The 11,534-nt window shown below is 52.8% G+C and overlaps 2 protein-coding genes across 5 annotated transcripts; one reads left to right on the top strand and one right to left on the bottom strand.

Moving 5' to 3' along the window:
- Positions 1 to 6: 6 nt before the first annotated feature.
- Pdzd3 (PDZ domain containing 3) lies at positions 7 to 5,131 on the top strand. 2 transcript variants are annotated; one of them, XM_004636413.2, is made up of 11 exons: positions 7 to 1,091; positions 1,513 to 1,540; positions 1,673 to 1,746; positions 2,017 to 2,228; positions 2,489 to 2,678; positions 2,783 to 2,919; positions 3,171 to 3,375; positions 3,582 to 3,778; positions 3,863 to 4,090; positions 4,231 to 4,431; positions 4,648 to 5,131. In XM_004636413.2, exons 1-11 carry the CDS (start codon positions 1,076 to 1,078, stop codon positions 4,675 to 4,677), a joined length of 1,518 nt encoding a protein of 505 aa, XP_004636470.1. In that variant the 5' UTR covers positions 7 to 1,075; the 3' UTR covers positions 4,678 to 5,131. The 2 variants fall into 2 exon arrangements, with proteins under 2 accessions (XP_004636470.1, XP_023576924.1); XM_023721156.1 differs by having other exon boundaries at positions 7 to 1,540.
- Positions 5,132 to 5,314: 183 nt separating this feature from the next.
- Ccdc153 (coiled-coil domain containing 153) lies at positions 5,315 to 9,601 on the bottom strand. Of its 3 annotated transcripts, none has more exons than XM_023721157.1 (7): positions 9,474 to 9,601; positions 9,156 to 9,279; positions 8,713 to 8,778; positions 7,667 to 7,786; positions 7,044 to 7,136; positions 5,681 to 5,811; positions 5,315 to 5,499 (listed from the first exon to the last, which is right to left on the bottom strand). In XM_023721157.1, the coding sequence occupies exons 2-7, from the start codon at positions 9,223 to 9,225 to the stop codon at positions 5,371 to 5,373; spliced, it is 609 nt and encodes a 202-aa protein (XP_023576925.1). In that variant the 5' UTR covers positions 9,226 to 9,279; positions 9,474 to 9,601; the 3' UTR covers positions 5,315 to 5,370. The 3 variants fall into 3 exon arrangements, with proteins under 3 accessions (XP_023576925.1, XP_004636469.1, XP_023576926.1); XM_004636412.2 differs by having other exon boundaries at positions 9,156 to 9,228; XM_023721158.1 differs by lacking the exons at positions 8,713 to 8,778; positions 9,474 to 9,601 and having other exon boundaries at positions 9,156 to 9,447.
- Positions 9,602 to 11,534: the final 1,933 nt, after the last annotated feature.

Genomic DNA, 11,534 nt, shown 5'->3' with positions numbered 1-11,534 from the left:
TGGGGGTTGAACTCAGGTCCTAGTGAGACCCAATCTCAAAATAAAGAAACAAAGGACTGGGGACCTAGCTCTCATCTCTCATGGATAGATAGATAGATAGATAGATAGATGAATACAGAGTTTTATGGATATATAGAAGTCTATGATGCTTCAGAGCTGGAGGCAAAGCACGGGGTGCAGCTGTGCCAGTTGCCTCCTAGGCCATGTCCAAACAGGGTGTGTTCAGATGGAATTTCCGGGGTCACAGCTGGAGACAGCAAGCTGATGCTTCGCCTTGGAGATGGAGCATGCCTCTTCTGTTGGCTGGCAGGACTGAGGATGTGGCATTTGAGTGGCTACACTGCTCTGTGGCACCACCACCTCTTGTCTCTCCTACTTGAGCAGCCTCTGATTGTGCCACTGAGGGGTACACCTCTCACAAGGGCCACCGCAGGCCTTTCGCTCCTGCCTTATGCTCACCTGTAGGCACTGAGGAGGCCGTCACATTGGTGCTTTCCCTGGCCCTCCTGCTCCGTGCACCACACTGGTACCAACGATTTGGTGGCCTCCATGGACAGGTGCACCCAAACTGCTATTAAAAAGCTGAGTGTCTTCCACCTATCAAGCCTCCACTTCCTTGCTTGATGCTTCCAAGAAAGGGCCTTGGTTTTGGTCATTCTTATCAAGGTGCTGATAGCCTTTCTGTTGCAAGGGTTCCTGGACACTCAGTTCAGAAGCTGCAAGGGCTGGCGAGGGCTCCTGTACAAGATACTGGGATGGGCTTGTCCGTGGCGGCCCCTAGCACTCCTAGCTCCCTTCTCATCCTTACCTCCTCGCTGGGCTTGCAGTTTGCCCTTTTATGTGCTAAGGGGCAACTGGGTTCAGTACAGGACCTCTGGAGAAAGTTGGGGCCCAGGAATGAGCAGAAGGAACATGCACAGTTCCCCAGTGGATAAGACTCTCATCAATGTTAACCATTACCCTGTGGCCTCTACCACAGCGTCTTCAAGGAGGCGGGACTTGGGAGGGGGTAGGTGGGTCAGCTGGTTACAATGGACCTTGTCCCTAGCCCAAGCACTGGGTCACTGATCCAACTATGGAGGCAGCTGCAGGTAGGAGGCCGGGAATATCCTCTGGAGGGTGCTTAGGGCAGTTGGGGTTGGTGGGCAGATTTGGAGGCTTTGGGACTAGGGGACACCTGATGTTGGGGCTTGGAGCCCTCAGGCAAATACCAAGACGTTAGGAGGAAAGAAGTGAGTTGGTGTTTCTGTTTACTTGGCCCACACCCTGTACTGATATGCTCAGATTTATGAGCTACAACTTGGAGGGAAGGTTAGGGGAAAGACATTACCCTGCCTGTATGAGATTCATAAAAAAAAAAAAAAGAGAGAGAGAGAGAGAGAGAACCCTTTTGTAGTTGAACAGGGGAAACATTTGGTTTGGGGTTCCCCAAGTCCTGTCAGTTTATGAGCACAGAAGAGGTGGGGGGGGAGGGGAGCTGCCTTTCTTTTCACCTACTTCTTTGTCCAGTAGATCTTCAGGACACAGCGTCATTATCTCTGTAAGTGACATAAAGGTTGGGTGAGGGGAGGAAGAAACTGCAGCAAGAGGGGCTCTTCAGCGTTAGCACCCAGGACAGCTCAGGACCCAAGTCCAGCTGCCAGCTGCTTCTGCCTTTCCTGCCTCCTTGCAGGAAGTTTAAGTTTAACCCAAAGTTGGGCATTGACAATCCAGTCCTCTCCTTGGCCGAAGACTACAACTCCTCTGGTAACCCTCTCTTGCCCCCTGACCACCACTGCCTTTTCCTGGAGGCATGACTTCCTATCTCCTTGGTAACCACTCTGCCTCCTTCTGATATCAGTGCCTATGAATAGCAGGGCTGGGGGCAGCGCTTCCTCCGTCCCAGGCATCCTGCCCACACATCAGCCACATTACCCAACCTGGCGCTGGGTGGAGGCTACAGCTCCATCATGTAGTGGACTGTACTTGGGCTGTGCCCCCTCCCCTCTCCCTTTTCTGCTGCCCATCTCCCTCCAGATCCCTGGAACTTGGAGAGGCCTCGCTTCTGTCTGCTGAGCAAAGAGGAGGGCAAGAGTTTTGGTTTTCACCTGCAGCAGAAGCTGGGCAGGACTGGGCACGAGGTGTGCAGGGTGGAGCCAGGCACCTCTGCTCATCGCCAAGGTCTCCGGGAAGGAGACCAGATCTTGGCGGTGAACAACAATGTCGTGGAACATGAGGACCATGTGGTGGTGAGGCTGGGATGGGTCTACCTGTGGGCCAGGAGAGCATTCCCTAGACCCTTGGAGGGAAGCTGGTCAGCCACCTCCCTAGCAACATGGTATACAGCCCAAGCACCCCAGCCCCACCCCCAGGCTTTAGGGGTGCCAGATAAGAACAGTTGGGCAAACGCATTAGAGGCTAGTTTCCACAGAGCAATATGTAAGTTCCAAGGAGGTCCTGGGAACTGGCAAGGGGATGCCTCCTCTCATCCCACATGCCTCTGTTTAAGGTGGTGCGTTACATCCGGGCCAGTGGTCCCCGGGTGTTGCTGACCGTCTTGGCGAGGCATGTGTATGACGTGGCCCGAGCTCAGCGGGGGAACGATGCCCACCTCTGTCCTGTCCTAGGCTCAAGGGTCCGGCCCCGGCTGTGCCATATAGTGAAAGATGAGGGTGGCTTTGGCTTCAGTGTCACCCACGGTGAGCTTAGAGGCTAAGTCCATGGTCGAGAAGGGGATGTGAGACTCTGCTCTGGGTAGGCAGCAGACTGGAACTTGCTTTCTGGTTTTCATTTTTGGGTCCAGGAGCCCAGGGTCCTTTCTGGCTGGTGCTGAGTGCAGGCGGAGCAGCCGACCGCGCAGGGGTGCCCCCAGGGGCCCGGCTGCTGGAAGTGAATGGAGTCAGCGTGGAGAAGTTCACATATAACCAGCTCAGCAGGAAGGTAACGGCTGCTCTTGCTCCACCTCCACCCATCTGGGTGGGTCCCACAGCACGCAGCCCACTCCTGCGCCAGTGCCCTTTTTCCTCATCTGGTGGTCTGCATCCCTCACTGTCCCTCCCCCTCCAGTTCATGCCAGGCCCTCCTGCTCAGTGCCTCATTCCTGTGCCTGGGAGGAGGGGCTGTGAGGAGGTGCCCGCCTTTTCCCTTCCTATCCAGATGGCTAATGCTGGTGCCCCACTGGGTCCTCACAGCTTTGGCAGAGTGGAAAGCAGGTGACTCTGCTGGTAGCAGGGCCAGAGGTGGAGGAACAGTGTCGCCAGCTGGGAATGCCCCTAGCTGCACCTTTAGCAGAGGGCTGGGCACTGCCTGCCAAGCCCCGTTGTCTGCACCTGGAGAAGGGGCCCAACGGCTTTGGGTTCCTTCTCCGGGAGGAGAAGGACATTGATGGTCGCCTTGGTGAGTAGGAGCTCTGGGGTGGGAAGGGAAGGTGGACCTTGAGCTGGCACAAGCTGCATGCATCTGCTTCTTAGGACACAAAGTGGGACCCTTCTCTAAGCCCCAAGCCAGGGCCTTCTCCTTCTGTTTCCCCTGCTGTCTACACGGTGACCTGGGTCTGCAGCCAGGTGAAATGGGGAGGTGTAGTGAGGATGTGTATGTCCCAGGGCAGTTCCTGCGGGAGGTGGACCCAGGGCTGCCGGCCGAGAAGGCCGGGATGCGGGCAGGGGACCGGCTGGTGGCTGTGGCTGGGGACAGCGTGGAGGCGCTGGGCCATGAGGAGACAGTGTCCAGGATCCGGGAGCAGGGCTCTCACGTTTCCCTCATTGTTGTCGACCCTGAGGCTGACCGCTTCTTCCGCATGGTAGGTGCTGAGAAACAGGGCCAGTGAACGCACAGGAATGGAGCAGGGCTTGAGTGCAACAGCTTTCTTCCGTCTGCCCCTCAGGTTCGCCTGTCCCCACTCCTCTTCTTGGAGATTACAGAGGATGCTGCCTTCCTCCAGGCCACAGACTTGACCTCTCCGGTTGAGAGTGAGAACCAACCAGTGGAGCACAGAGCTACATCTCGTGGTCTTCCTGGCTCAAGCCGGTGCTTCCTGTACCCTGGGCCCGGAGGTGGCTATGGCTTCCGACTCAGCTGTGTGAGCAGGGGGCCTTGTCTCTTCATCTCTCAGGTGACTGACCCCATGAACCCTGGATCTTTTCCATCTCTACCTCCCCATCAGCCTACTTCTGCTTCCCTCCCAGAGCCTCAGAGCACCCAGAAGACTTCTCCATGCCATCCCATGTTCTACATGTCCTCCTGTACCCCCAGGTGACCCCAGGAGGCTCAGCTGCCAGGGCAGGGCTGCAAATGGGAGATATGGTTCTGGAGTTGAACGGGTATCCTGTGGGTGGTGACAGTGACCCCGAAAGGCTCCAGCAGCTGGCCGAAGCTGAACCACCCCTCTGCCTGACACTGGCAGCTAGGTCTCAAAAGGGCTTGGATGCCTGGATTCCCCCAGGGTCTGGAGAGGTAAGGGGTAACAGATAGAACTGTGAACAGCCAAAGAAGGGCAAAAACAAGCCAGTGAAAAGGACCCATTGGGGGGATGGTGTGGGGTTGCAGGTGGGGACTTTAGGTTATGGGTGGTGGGGACGTTTGGAGTAAGTACTACTCTACATTTTAGGACAGGTCAGGGCAGAGAAATGGAACTCTTCTTCTCCTGGAATGACCTTCCTTTCTGTGCAGGACTGGTCTCTGGCCTCAGATCTGCTATAGAAGCACTCTGTTTAGCACAGATCTACCAGATCTGCAGGCAGCTTCCCGTCTGCCTTCCGCAGCCTGAGGTGGTGGGAACAGAGATGCTCAAAGCTGGGAGTTGGAGGACTCCAAAGTATCAGTGCTGGGACTTCCCAGGGTGCCCTCCCCTTCTATGGGCTCCTGTCCAGCCGAGGAGGTGGTCAGGGGAAGTGAAGAAGACCTGTGAGGAAACTTGGGAACGTCGTGGAACTCTGCAGAGCCACACACCAGGATGAAGTTCTGCCTGAGCAGGGGCCACTGTGGGACTGGCTAGGATTAAAACCATTTGGAAGCTGGCCTAGATCTCACTCCAGTGTAATACAAGAATTTGGACAGCAGTTATACTCTCCCCTGTGGACGCCTGAGAATTGTGAGGGCAGGTGCCTACTTACTACCATGTCTTGCCATAGAATAGCCTCCTCCTGTAAATCCATCTGACTGTCTGTGGTTTTTTGGAAAAGGGGAGGTGGCCTGAAGGAATCACAAGAACCTAGGCTGAAGGGATGGGATCCAGTTTCTGTCAATTTTTCTCCTGTCCTTTAGCCTTTGGGATAATGGGTCAACTCAGAACTGAACTGTGCCTCCTCCCTACCAGAGGCCAATCTCACAGCTCTGCTTGGTTCTACATCAAGGTACTTTATTCCTGGGCCTTGGAAACTAGGGGCCAGCAGCTCAAAGATCCAGGGGGTTGAGGCCAAACTGGCACAGCAGCTCCTTGTGCCTGGCATGGAGTCTCAGCGCGGCCTCGTCCCACTGAGGCTTGATGGCTCTCATCTTGGCCAAGAGCAGGTCCAGGCTGCCCTGCAGACATCCATCGAAAGCAACAGGCCAGGTGTATCCCCTCCACCTGCACTGGGGCCCAGCACAGTGCCCAGGAGACCCTGCACCCTCCTACGGGCTGTCCCTTGTCACACAAGCTGTGGGGTGTGGTGATGGAGGAGTGCAGAGTACTAGGCAGATGGGCTGTAGGGGTGGGGCTTACATCTAAGATTTCCTCATACTTGGCCTCCATGTCTGTCACGTGGGCCCGAAGCTCAGCCAGGGTCTGGTCTTGCTCTCGAAGGGCTCTCTCAGCCTCTTTCCTTGAAGCCTCAGCCTCTGTCTGGCAGGTTTCTGGGAGGTAGGGCAGAAGGATCAAAGATGACAGGATGGTGACACTCTCCCACTGGACAGTCCCCAAAGGTACCTCAAAGGGCACCATGGGCAGGATCATTTCATACTCCCTCAGAGTCATCATCAACTTTCCTGTAGTCTCTCAGAAAGCTAAAGACCTGTTGGGCATGGTGGAGAAAGTCTGCACTCGCAGCACTCAGGAAGCTGAGGCAGGAGGATTGCCATGAGTTTCAGGCCAGCCTGAACTACACAGTAAGACCCCGTCTCAAAATAAAAACTAAAACAAAATTGAAAAAAAAAACAAAAAACAGAACAGAATGCCAGAGACCCATCAGATATAAAAAAAATAGTGAGTTTGACCCAGGAGACAGGTCCAAAGTCTGGCTGCCACTTATGACTTGTATAATCTGAGATATAACTCTTCTTAAGCTTCAGGTGCTTTTTTTTTTTTTTTTTTGGTGGAACCAGGGATTGAACTCAGGCCCTTGCACTTGCCAGGGAAGCACTTATTCCACTGAGCCACCTCCCCGGCCCCAGTTGCTTCATTTTTAAAGAGCAAATGATACATATCCTTAAATATGAAAATGGATAGCAAAATGCCTGGTACACAGGAGGTGCTCAATACATGCTGATTTGAAGTAAGGCAAAGAACAGGGAAGGAATTTAGAGTTTGCATGGTAGATAAAGAGCTACTAAAGATATTTTAGGAGAAGAACACTTTGAGAATAAGAACACTTTGAGGCCAAAGTTGTGAAAGATCTCTTGTGCCACACTAAGATATTTCAACTTTCCTGTAAGCAAGAGGGAAGAGAAACAAAGTCTTCTTGTTTTTTACATTTCTGCTTTTTTAGAGGGTTTATTCACTTAATTAGGAAGTAGTTATGTAGGATTTTCTAGGTGGTAGGCCTTGAAGGCAGAGAAGCAAGCAAGTATAACAGTTTTCCTTAGTCATGTTGTAAACGCCAGTTAAATGAAGGGGGAATAAGTTTTGCTTGGGAGCGCAGACTGGAGGACACTGCACGCTGAATCTGAGGAGAGCAAGCAGAGGAACAAGGGGTGAAGGACCCAACTTTTCAGGATGGTATATAAAGGGGAGTCAGGAGAAAGCCATCCAAATTCACACGCAGCCAACAGAGGGCGAACTTTCAGAGAAAGACCTTCTTGTCTAGACATCCTTCACGCTGGACCTTGTGGGTCACCTTTGAGGAGAAAGGAAGATGGGGGGAACTTACCTAACCGCTCCTGAAGGAGCCTCACTTCCTCCTCTAGCTGCTTGCTGCGGGCCTCCATCTCCTCCTGCAGGGCCCGGTGTTGGCGGCTCATCTCTGACGTGGGGCAGTGGTCAGCCAGGGATCCACGGGGGACAGAGGCACAGAGAAAGGAAATGAGGTGGTGCGTGCAGAGGACAGAAGCATGGGAACTTCTGGGTCCCTCTTGTGGTGAGACTGAGACACTGGAAGACCCTGACCCAGAACTCCTTCCCCAATACCAGCTTGGGATGGAGATTCCAGCCCTTCTCCCCACTCATGGGCTGATGACAGAATGGCTTTGTGTACCCCACAAATCATCAAGTGTGGGTTAGGGATATATAGCTCAGGGGCAAAAATGCCTGCCTGGCAAGCACAAAGTCCTGGGTTCAATTCCCGGTATCAAAAAATAAAAGCATCAAGCTGATGACACCAGGCACTCAGGAAGATCCCTCCCTGGGATGGCAGAGATCTGCCTTTGGATCCTTCCTGTGCCGGGAACGCTGACTGAGGCAAGGCCTGTCAGTCAGGGCCCTCCACATCCATGGCCCCTTAGTTGTCGTCTTCCAGGCCCATGTCTTCCACTCTCTGTTTGATCAACCACACACCTTTAAGTATGGCCTTCCCTTCGCTTTGGGCCCCTTCCAGTTCAGCTGCCAATCCTTGCAACCTCTGCTTGAGTTGGACTTCAGAAGCCTTGGCTCGGCGGGCCTCATCCCTCCACACAGCTGTGAATAGTTCCAGAGCCACCCTCAGAATGGGCTGCAGGTCATACAGAATCACTTCCGTGGCTTGATGAACCCTGCTCACCTCTGCAAACCTAGCGGCAGGGTACCAGCCATGGGCTGTTCGTTACTATAAAGTAAAAAGTCCCTCCATGTTTTGGTTTAAAAAAAAAGTGCCTTCTATCTGGACACTGTGGTAGGGCATGCCTTTAATCTCAGCACTGGGCAGGAGGATCATTTAGAGTTTGAGGCCAGCCTGGTCTATACAGTGAGTTCAAGGCCAGCCTTAACTACATAGTGAGGCACCATCTCAAAAAAACCCAAACAAACAAACAAACAAACAAAAAACCCAAATAAGTGATATAACATAATTTTTTTAAAAAAGTACCTTCCTGGGGCTGGTGAGATGGCTCAGTGGTCTAAAGCACCTACTTAGAACAAGCTTAGCAAAGCACAGAGACTGCAGTTCAATCCAGCACCACATGCCAGCCTGCCCTGCCCCTTGGTGGGCTGAGCTGCCCCCCCCCAAATAAATAAATAAATAAATAAATAAATAAAAAGACATACCTTTAAAAAAAATAAATAAAATAAAAAAGTACCTTCCTGCCTATAATCTCAGCTACTTGAGAAATTCTGGCAGGAGGATCACAAGTTCAAGGCCAGCTTGGGCAACTTATAGGACTCTGTCTCAAAACAGAATAAAAGGGGCTGGGGATGTGGCTCAGGAGCAAGCCCTGGCTCCAACCTCCAGGTCAGGGGTGGGAAGTTTTTCATCAGCCCTTACTGCCCAGCCCTCGCTCAGTCTTTTTCCACCCGTGATGGGAAGTACCTGTCACAGCCTCACACATATCTCCAATCCTTCAGCCCCCCCAAGGACACAGAAATGCCGATGTGCCCCCTTTGATGCCCCCAGTCTTCACGCTTCTCACCCACGTGGTCTTGGAGCAGCTCCTTCTCCAGAAATACCAGCCTGTGCTTGGCCTCGGCCTCCACATCTGTCCTGGCAAGGTAAAGCCTGACTTAGCTTACCGCCGTCTCAGCCCTACCCCCTGGACTTGCTCCTGCATGAGATCAGAGGACCAATAAATGAGGGACCCCTACTGACAAAATCTGCTGAGGTCACCACTGTGTCCTCAGCCCCTATGGGTGACAGATCTATAGGAAGGCGCAGAGATAGCTAGGACTCAGAGGAAATGTGTGTGATTATTTATTCAGTTGCTCAGCTTTGCGGAACCTCTGTTCAAGGCCAGGAAGAGGGACAAGAAAACTCCACCTTGTCACGCAGAGAGGGCTGGGAGCTCCCTGAGGACCCCTGTGTGCTCCATGCCAGGGAACAGGCAAGCAGGGGCACCCATTTCCCCCTGCCACTCACCGGCACCCGAGCTCTTTTTTTTCTTCAGTGCCCCACTTTTTCGCCTTTTTTCTTTGGTCTTAGGTGGCATGCTCTGGGGATGGAAGGACTTGGTATGTAAGACTGGATGCAGCTTTTCTGACCGCTGGAAGGAGCCAGGAGACTCACTGCAGTCTCCCAGTCTGTCTCACGCTTCCAGGAAGTTCTTGGTCGCCTGGACACCGCAGGCAGTGCTGGGGGAGGGGCGGGATGGCTCTGTGCTAGAAGGGCCTCCTCTCACCCCTCTCTTGGAGAACATAAGTTTCTGGACCTCTCCACCATCCTCACCCCTCTGCCTACCTGCTGGGTTCACTGCCACAGTCTCAGCGTGGGGTCACCCTTGGAGCGCCCCACCCAAGGGAAGGGCTGAGAGCCCCCCAAGTAGGTGGAGCCCGAGGAGGAGCCCGGCTCTGCCAGCCAATCCGGGATGGCAGAACTTCCCGGGGCGGGACCGAGCGGAAGGCTGGGTTCGTGGGGGGCTGCCTGTCGTCCAGGCAACCGGGGAACGCGGAGTTCGCGGGGAGGTGCGAGGGCCATGAATCGGCTCTCCGAGCTTCCGCTCGCAAGGTCCCAGACGGTCAGCTCTCCCTTCTCCCCGAGCCCTAGGCTTTGTTGCTGACTAGCTCTGACTCACTTCCAGGTAGGCACTGCTGCAGTTTGCATCTGAGATAACAGTGTTGTGCTGATGGAGAAAAAGGACTGGTGGGATCCATCTTGGACAGTTTACATCCTGGGCTCCGCTTTGCAAAATGACAATATTAGGCTTAAAACCTAAAGAGCCCTTCACGAAAGCACCGTACAGTCCACGAGGGGAACAAACGCAGGAACAGATAGTGCAAATTTATTTTCCACTTTAGATAAGAGAAAACCAATAAATGAGGGACCCTTACTGATCCCTACTGTTTTCTTTTTAATTAATTACGCTTATTGGTACATTTTAGGCTCCAGGGTGCAAACCCAAAGGGGCGCAGACGTCAGGAAAGGGGACTGGTTGGAGAGGAGACGTGAGATCGAGTCCCCTGTGTGAGCGTGTGAACTCGGACCAGCTAGTTAACTTTGCTCAGTCTGTTTCTTGGCCTTTAAATCTTTGATTTTGTGGTTTCTGACAGCCCGGGGTAGTGCTAGCTGGGTAGCTACAAGATTCTGTCGCAGTGTTTAATCCACTGCCTCACTTCCCCTCTGTCCCACGTGGGAATCCTGACAGGTGCGGAGGAGCGGCCCTGTGAGGCTCGCAGCAGCGCAGACTTGGTGGGGCGCCCTCTAGTGGACATGTTTGACCTCCTGACTTGTTTTCTTTTTAATTAATTACGCTTATTGGTACATTTTAGGTATACACATTCATCATAGGGAATTTGTACCTGTACATGACACAACTTAATTCTTTTTTTTCTCCATTCTGTTAACGCCCATACAATCCCCCATCCCCTGCTTATTTCCAAAAGCTTTATTTTTAAAATATTCTGCACAGGGTCTCGCTACGCAGCTCGGACTCGTAGTGATCTCCGTCTCAGCCGCCTGAGGGCTGGGATTACAGGCATGTGCCACCATGCCCGGTTGTGGTGGTCGGCAGGCGTTCCCGGGCCAGCACAGCATGTGGTACTAGGGATCAAATTCGGATCCTTGAGCTTGCGAGGCAGGCACTTAAACCACTGAGCTATGTCCAGCCCTTCTTCATTTCATTTTTCTCTCGTTGCTGGGACAAATACCCAACACTCAAAATAAAGGAAGGAAAGGTTTATTTAGCTCACAGTTACTGGAAGTTTCAGTCCATACTCAGCGGGCTCCAAGCCAGAGTGGCACACAGCAGAAAGCAACCTTTCATGGTGGCGGCAAAGAGCAAGAGCCCAAGGGAGGGGTAGCAGCAGCTCAAGCAGCTGGCTTCTCTTCCCTCCTTACACTGAAATGCAGATTACCTGTCCCAGGGCAGGTGCAGCAGCCACACCCACAGTGATTAATCACAAACTCCAGAAGCCCCCCCAAGACTATAGAGGCTCTGGGGGGGGGACACCTAGACACAAACCATAACACCCCTCCTACTTTTTCCCCCTCTCCATCCCTAGTTCTTCCTATTTGAACATTTTTTCCTAGTTCACAATATCTATTATACATTTTGGTTCTTATTTATACTTTCAATTTCTTACACCAGAGAAATACTTCAGTATTTACACTTGTGTCAGATTTATTCCACTTAAGAGTGTGTCCTCAAGATGCATCTATGTAGCTAGAAATATCTCAAGATAATACTTCTTAATGTCAGAATAGTACTCCAGGGGGCCGGGGAGATGGCTCAGTGGAATAAGTGCTTCCCTGGCAAGCCCAAGGTCCTGAGTTCAATCCCCGGTTCCGCAAAAAAAAAAAAAA

The sequence above is a fragment of the Octodon degus genome, unplaced genomic scaffold (assembly GCF_000260255.1).
Source record: "Octodon degus isolate 3935 unplaced genomic scaffold, OctDeg1.0 scaffold00080, whole genome shotgun sequence".
Classification (NCBI taxonomy): domain Eukaryota; kingdom Metazoa; phylum Chordata; class Mammalia; order Rodentia; family Octodontidae; genus Octodon; species Octodon degus.
The sequence above is the reverse complement of the archived record's forward strand: the minus strand, read 5'-3'. Positions and strand labels throughout refer to the sequence as shown.

Excerpts from the sequence above, each read along its gene's own strand:
- Pdzd3 (XM_023721156.1), top strand. The coding sequence starts at position 1,446 with ATGAGCACAGAAGAGGTGGGGGGGGAGGGGAGCTGCCTTTCTTTTCAC. Across the intron at positions 1,747-2,016 it reads CGAAGACTACAACTCCTCTG|ATCCCTGGAACTTGGAGAGG; the intron begins GTAACCCTCTCT and ends ATCTCCCTCCAG. Across the intron at positions 4,432-4,647 it reads TTCCCCCAGGGTCTGGAGAG|GACTGGTCTCTGGCCTCAGA; the intron begins GTAAGGGGTAAC and ends CTTTCTGTGCAG.
- Ccdc153 (XM_023721157.1), bottom strand. The coding sequence starts at position 9,225 with ATGCCACCTAAGACCAAAGAAAAAAGGCGAAAAAGTGGGGCACTGAAG. Across the intron at positions 8,779-9,155 it reads AAAAAAGAGCTCGGGTGCCG|ATGTGGAGGCCGAGGCCAAG; the intron begins GTGAGTGGCAGG and ends TTGCCAGGACAG. Across the intron at positions 7,137-7,666 it reads AGGGAAGGCCATACTTAAAG|AGATGAGCCGCCAACACCGG; the intron begins GTGTGTGGTTGA and ends GCCCCACGTCAG.